The sequence below is a fragment of the Thermobia domestica genome, chromosome 14 (assembly GCF_964235325.1).
Source record: "Thermobia domestica chromosome 14, izTheDome1.hap1.1, whole genome shotgun sequence".
NCBI classification, from domain to species: Eukaryota; Metazoa; Arthropoda; class Insecta; order Zygentoma; family Lepismatidae; genus Thermobia; species Thermobia domestica.
In genome coordinates, this window is record NC_137467.1 from 141,047,271 (window position 1) to 141,055,190 (window position 7,920).

General features: G+C 36.8%; 1 protein-coding gene across 2 annotated transcripts; it reads left to right on the forward strand.

The window, feature by feature from the left end:
- Nucleotides 1-369: 369 nt before the first annotated feature.
- Nucleotides 370-7,457, forward strand: LOC145670355 (mitochondrial GTPase 1). Of its 2 annotated transcripts, none has more exons than XM_081738928.1 (2): nucleotides 370-1,816; nucleotides 7,308-7,457. In XM_081738928.1, the coding sequence occupies exons 1-2, from the start codon at nucleotides 849-851 to the stop codon at nucleotides 7,318-7,320; spliced, it is 981 nt and encodes a 326-aa protein (XP_081595054.1). In that variant the 5' UTR covers nucleotides 370-848; the 3' UTR covers nucleotides 7,321-7,457. The 2 variants fall into 2 exon arrangements, with proteins under 2 accessions (XP_081595054.1, XP_081595055.1); XM_081738929.1 differs by having other exon boundaries at nucleotides 370-1,834; nucleotides 7,308-7,443.
- The last annotated feature ends 463 nt before the right edge of the window (nucleotides 7,458-7,920 follow it).

Here is a 7,920-nt window from a genome sequence, read left to right on the forward strand (position 1 = left end):
ATATAAAACACTCACCATTTGCTATATATCCAGATTACCTCTTATAATTTCGATATACTCTTGGGTACCGATTAAATCATTTCCACAGAAATATGCGGCGGGGTCCTTTTCAGTGGCCGAAATTTAAAGGACTCAAACCTTCACTTGTGAAGTTAATTTATTTTGTTAATATTACTTATATAAAATATAATGATATATTTGTTTATTTATTTATTCCACGCCCTGTTCTTTGAAATTGATATAAAAAGTAGTGGAAATCGCCATTCTGAATTGTGTATGCTTATGCGTAGTGAAATTATCCAAGTTCTTAAATCCTCTGGAAAGTAAGATGAAAACTTCCATTGATCTCTGCGTAGAGTGATTATTGTATAATACTCACTCTACACGGTTGGCAAGATGGCGTAGAATGTTTTACATCATAGAGCGTCATGCTCTTTAACTATTTCAATTTAATTATTAACAACAATTTCCATTCTGGACATAATATAGTGCATTACAATTTTTATAGTGTTTTATATAATTTTTTGTATGTTCTACGCTTCTGCCTTCCTTTTTCAATAACAAACTAGTGTGGAAACTGAACTATCTGAAACAGGCCAATTCGTCCATTTTGGAACGGGCCATCTTTTTACAATTATAATCACAACAAGAAGATTTAAGACAATTTTAGTGAAACAGTCAACTTGGCCTTAGTGCTGTGACTTTAATTTTAAAATCTCCCGCAAGGGAGATGCATAGATAGATAGATAGATAGATACTCACTCTACGGATCTCTGCATGAAGTGCAAGGATCAATGAAGCTCATGGTGTAGATGTGTAAGAACAGCTGATGTTGATTATTAACGAGAATGGCATCGAACATTGTTAAAGGTATTCCAAAATTTCGAAAGAAATTTGAACTTGTTGATAAAAATGTGTTACGGTGGTTTCCAGGTCATATGGGCAAAGGACTGAAAGAAATGCAGAAGCAGCTGAAGAATGTAGATTGTGTTCTGGAAGTTCATGATGCAAGGGTTCCTCTATCAGGTAGAAATCCTGAATTTCGATATACTGTCACAGGATTGAAACCTCATATTGTAATTTTTAACAAAAAAGATCTAGCTGATACTAAGCATAAAGCTGACATTACAAGTAAATTGAAAAGTGAAGGTATTGCGCATGTGTTGTATACAAATTGCAGAAATCAGAAGTGTCCAGGTGTTAAACAAGTGGTACCCCTTGCTTCAAAACTTATTATTGAGTCAGAAAGATACAATAGAAGTGAAGTGAGAGAGTTCTGTATGATGGTAATAGGAGTCCCAAATGTTGGAAAATCATCGCTAATAAATGCACTTAGAAATAAAAACTTAGCGAAACCTAAAGCTGCCCGAGTAGGTGCCGTGGCTGGTGTGACGCGAAGTGTTCAAAACAAAATCAAAGTGTGTGATGATCCGCTTATATATTTGATGGATACTCCGGGTATTCTTACCCCCAAAGTACAAAATATTGAGGTTGGACTTAAGTTAGCATTATGTGCGTGTTCTCAGGATCATTTAATAGGAGAAGAAATCATAGCGGATTATCTTTTATACTGGCTAAATAAAAATGAATGCTTCAGTTACATGGAATACGTTGGTTTAGAGGAACCCAATGATGATATACGTGAAGTGCTGATAAAATTAGCAATAAAATTAAAGAAGACTAGAAAAATTAGAACTTACGATGGTACAATAGTTGAGAAGCTGGACTTAACTTCCGCAGCACAAAATTTCATTGAAATGTTTCGTGGAGGGAATTTTGGACGGATTATGTTGGATATTGATATTTTACAGAAACAGTAGGTTTTAAATATAATGTAAGTGCGTTGCAATTTAAGGAACAACTATGATTTATGGTTAACCAGGGGTAAAAGTGGGAGGGACGCCAATCTCCTTATTTCCTGAAAATATCTTTGGCGTCCCCCCACTTTATATATATAAAATACAATGGGCAAAGATAGGCACGGAGGACGCCGTTACGTCATGCGTCCCCCTACCTTTTCAGATCCACCTTTACCCCTGGGGTTAACTGCTGTATCGCTGGACCAATTTTAGAAAATTTGCTAGATGAATTGGAGAATTAATTTTGATATGTGAGGAAGAGTAAGTGGAAGTCAGGTGAGGGAAGTAGTTGAAGTTAAAAAAAAATACATGTTAATGTTTGTGTTGTAAGCGGCACTGTATGTGAAAGCAGAAGGGATTGCTTGGCGAAGAGGTACAGCTCACAGATGACGAGAAAAACCCTAAAACAGGGGAAGCGGGGAAAGGTCAACGAGACGGTCAAGTCCATTTTCGGTTTTTGAGGTGTGGTCTATACTTAGATGTCGTCTGCTACTCCGGGTAGTTATCTGTGGTGTTCCGTGGTGATATTTGAAACCTCCATGCGAAAAGTGGGCGAGCCCATACACGACTTCTGCAAGGGTTCTCGTCATCTGTGAGCTGTACACTGTGTTCTAGGTACACTTATGATTTATGGGGAAGGCAGTGTGAAAGTGATGAGATTGTCACGTATGGGGTGTTTGAGTTTTATCGCGTTGTAGAAAAAAAAATAGGAGTATCAATTGTAGAAATTTTATGAAAGACAGGGCCTAAACAGGCGAACAGTTTGTTGTAAGTGTAGAAACGGATTGAAACTACAGAAAAGAAGGGGAACGTCTAACCAAACTTAATCTAATTATATTTTTGGGTGGCATTTAGTATCCCCCCAAAGCTATGCCACACATAAGCCATGCATTTTATGACATATGAAGTGTTTTTCCACTATCCTAGTTTATGCGTATATCCACCGCCGCTAACGTGCCTGCTCCTTACGAATGCACTCCCTCACTGCAGCTCGGGGCCCATGCTGCGCTCCTGGCCTGACTCTGTTAGATAGCATTCGTGCTTTTTTTAGTGGCCGCCTAGCACAAGTTGGTTCGTGTTTTATGCCATACGTCCACACTGTATTTCGAATAATAATAATCACTACCGAATGAGCCAGGTTGACAACCTAGTATTTTGGGCGAGAGTCAAAATTGTTAACTTTTTTTTCCCTTTTCTGTGATCCAGTGACACAGAAATAATGATATGATTTGTATTAAAACGAATGCAGGACTTATATGGCAAACATAATTCAGTGTTGTGATTCACTTCCCCGATTACAAGCGATCTGATTATCTAACCAATTATATATATAAATTACGGTATCTGAATAGGCAATGAGAATAATCCAATAGACATTTAACTGTTAACACATCTCCAGAATGTAGATCTATTTTTTGGAATAACTTAGATGGAAAGCAACAATAAACAGACCCGATGATATGCAGAATGAAAATATGCATGACTGGACCAAGATTTGATCTGGGTGTCTCGTTTCAAATTTTGTCCAGTCGTGCATTTTTTTCACATCTGCGTGCACCATTAAATGAACGCCTATAGGAGATTTAAATTGATATAAACTCGGTCATTTCCTTAGTTTATCAAATATCAAGTTCTCATAACTTGAATGTTGAAACCTAATCTTTCGAAAATCATTCTAGCTATGATGTGATAAGACTGGACCTATATTATAATCAACCTAAACACACCATGGTTAAATTCTAATTACGGAAGGGGGAGGGGGGGTGGCATTTTTTTCATAAAATTTCACACTTTTTTTTTCTTTCTTATAAATATAGCTTAATTTTTGGTTAGATTAGGTTACATTTCGTTCTACTTACCTTCATGGTTTGTATAGATCGGCAGTGGCTTTCAAAAAGTTATGCACCGTATTATTTTGTTTCACTGTTATTTCTTCATTGCACACATTGCATCTCTATTCCATTTACTTCACGAATTACTCAAACAATAATTATTTTACCACCAACAACTCATTTCTCCTGTAAAATTTTTGTTTCTTATGTACTTTGGCCCCCCGCAATTAGAATTAATCCTTAACGATTAATTAAAAAATACTAACCGTAGCAAGAAATAAAGGCATATTATTTTTTGCTAATTAAAACATAAAGAATTTATCTTAAATAAAAATTCTAATTCCTCATTTGAAACACTCGGGTTCAATTCCCGGCGGGTCTTCATGTGATTCGGATCCTACATTAAGATGTAGATCAACGTTTCATGTAGCGTCGAGACGCTATATTCTAATCTAGTAGAATTCATAGTTCATTTCTCATGTTTATTTATTTATTTTTTTTTGGCGCGCGCGTGTGTGTGTGAAGGGGGGGGGGGGCAACGTCGAATAAAAAATCCAACCGCAAGTCTGTTCGTTGATAACATTACAAAATCCATGATTTGGATCTCCTATTTAACGAATAAATCTATTGTTACCTCTATGTGAGGTACGTTCATTGTAGTGTGCTTTTTGTTTCAAATAGTTCAGCCGTATGGCAACTCTTTCCAAGTAATTTATTGCGCTCCTAGGCTGGTAACATGTAATTACTTATTGAGCGTATAGAACAAATTGTAATAACAGACTTTTCACCCAAATAATGTTTCTTTCTAATGTGCTTCTTTCCGTTATTTCAAGTGCTTTGCTCGGGCACTTTTCGTCAGAGTCGTAAGACTTAATCTTTTTTTCCTTTCTCTCTTTTATGTACGGTCTTTACATTTTTCGTTTTATTTGAACAATGATAAAATGTATTTTGTGCAATGGATAACATATTTTTTTACGATACTACGGTAGTATTTGTCTACTTATCCCGATAGATATAAATGTTTCTGAACCATGTATCATATAATGTATATAAATTTAAAGTTAATGCACTGACATAACAAAAACCTGTTAATAAAATTTCCAGAGCTACCGGTACCATTGTTGTGTTATATGATTGTAAAATTAGTGGTATAACAGTTTCAGTAACGTTCCTGTTGGATGTGCCACGAACCGAAATTCATTTATGGTTAAGTCACTAGGCGGTAGTCAATTTTCCAATATGGTGAATGTAAAAAAAATAAACATATATTTACATAAAACTAAATACATATTCATTCATGTGCTGTTTGTTTTGCTAGTTCATTAATATTATCAGTTTCTGTGTTAGCTTTTAATGTATGGTTCATGGATGAATGCTAGTTGCAGGGCGCAAAACTAAAGTCAGACGCACTCGTCAATCCAAATATGATGGTCGCCTGTATCTCTCACGTACAAATTATGATACCCCCCCCCTTGCTTCCCTACTGCCTTAGGTTTGACAAAGAAAGAGATTACATCAGGGCATAAAATTTCAAAACCAGACAATTAGATTCATGATAATCAATTTTGAATTGGACAATTCATATACAGGGTTTTCATGAAGTATGGACGGATTTAATTCGCTTATAATTTACATAAAAATGCTCATATTGAAATCAAATAAAGTGCAAACGGTAGCGGAAGGATTAAATTTTTACCTGTGATCTGCACCAGCTCAGTTCATTCACCGCCACACCTCCAACTGGGCGCCATTTACGTCCACACATTCGCGTAGGCGGCGCTGGAATCCACTCACAGCGTTCCGCCGTGTTTGATCCGAAATGCCAGCCATAGACGCCCTGATTTTGTCCTTTAAGTTCTCCAAACCACTTGGCTTCTTTGCATAAACTTCCGTTTTCACATGACCCCATAGCCAGAAGTCGCAGGGGGTAAGGTCGGGTGATCTTGGCGGCCAAGCGGTCGGGCCACCGCTGCCAATCCATCGGTTAGGGAATTTCTCGTCAAGGAACTGTCTCACCTTGATTGCATAGTGAGGGGGTGCCCCGTCCTGTTGGAACACAATGTCGTTCTGGATTCCACGTGCCTCCAGTTCCGGAATGAGGTATTTCTGCAACATATCCAGGTACGAATCTCCATTCACGGTCTCCTCTTCAAAAAAGAATCTGACCCTTGCCCTCCCTCTCTCAATGTGTTCAGAGTTGCCGCTTATCTAACAGTGTTGCCAACTAAAAATTTAATCCTTCCGCTACCGTTTGCACTTTATTTGATTTCATTATGAGCATTTTTATGAAAATTATAAGCAAATTAAATCCGTCCAGACTTTATGAAAACCCTGTACATGTTAAAAAGTATTTTACCTTAAGACTTCACGTTTGTATAACGCTCTCTCTCTGCACTGAAATATCAGTTATCGATTTCAGTGATAACGGTATCTCATGTAAATATCTATTTAAAAATATATTTTATGTATTAAATATATAAAACGATAATCATGCCTGTTATTCTGTATGGTTGCGAAACATGGTCGCTTACTCTGAGCGAATAACATAGACTGAAAGTATTTGAGAACAAGATCCTGAGACTAATATTCGGACCGAAGAGGAACGGGAATGGGGAATGGCGGAAACTTCATAACGAGGAACTCATAATTTATATGATTTACCAAACATTGGGTCATCAAGTCTAGGAAGCTCAAGTGGGCAGGTCATGTAGCTAGAATGGAAGAAAGTAGGAACGCTTTCAGAGTCTTGACTGGAAGACCAACCGGAAAACGACCATTAGGAAGATCTAGGCGTAGATAGGAAGAGAATAATAAGATAGATCTCTCAGAAGCAGGAATACAAAGTAGAAACTGGATCCAGTTGGCTAAGGATAGAATTCAGTGGAGAGCTTATGTGAACGCGGCATTGAATCCCCGGGTTCCAAAGATCATCGAGTTAGTTAGTTAGTTATGTATTTACTTATTTTATTTATTTATTTATTTATCACTAACATCGTGACGTGATTGGTTAATCTATTCTAGGCACTGAACTGTCCCCCCAGCTGGTCTAGCTTCAAACAGCGGGGGAAACGATATATCGCGTTGTTGACGCGCCAGAAAGCAAACCATTTTGATTGAGGGTGGGAAAGGAGGGGCGAATTACAACGTTGTGAAGACTTCACATTCCGTATTTAATCTCACTCAGTGACAATTATTTTCGTGCGAAACAAACTGCGCAGCCCTGTGAGATTAGGCAGAAACCATTCCTACCGAACACTAGTCGCTAACTCTAAGTTCTGGAATTTTTGTGGATATACACGTACTTTCAGTGTTCTTTGACATTCTCTTAAGTGGCGTCTAAAAATTGCTAAACCGGATCCATTGTTTAAAGGTCCTTTCTTCCTGTGAAGCTCTTCTGTCTTATCTTTGCTGTCAAAGATAAATAATTATCTTTAAGTCTGTAAATACAGTATGTCTCCAAAAACTGTAATTTCGTAAAATTTCAAATCATCATTTTATTAGTCTTTAACCATTGACACGTGAAGTTAAATTGTCTGGAATCGAGGTAAATGTTTTAAAAAGGCTGTTTTCTTATACAGTTGTTCCTGGTATTTAATTATAACTTATTTTCTTCCAGTTCAACAACATAAACAACAATAGCTTCGAAGATCCGAAAATGGAAGAAGAAAATGAGAAATTTATGTATATCAAGCAAAGTTGTAAATCAATTTTTGAGACTATAAACATTAGCGACGAGGTTGAAAACTTGTGCCCATCACTGACCATAAGTAATAATATTAACCTGACATCTGTTATTCAATCGGACCACGAGGACGTTCATGATTGTTGCCATGATGAGCTAGAAATAGAATATGATAAAACATGTATGAAAAATAAGCGGAAAGACTTACCAAGGAATCAAGAATCATCCTTGTTAGAGAATTGTGTTAATGTAGAACCTATTATCAATATCGTAAGGTATACAAAAGAAGAAGAACTAGGATTTTGTCCTCTTGTTTTAGAGAATCTGAAAATGAGGAACTTCCTCGATAATTTGGAAAGAAAGGCCTCTGTTCCGTATCACACTATAGATCAATGCGATTTATGCAGGTGAGCATATTTAATTGTTCTTTCTTCATTAACAATTAAGTTTAACTTAATTCAATCATTTTTCTCCATATTTATTATGCTAGATGCATTATTTCTCGAATATTAACCCACTCTATATCTCTACTAGCTTCGATGGTATG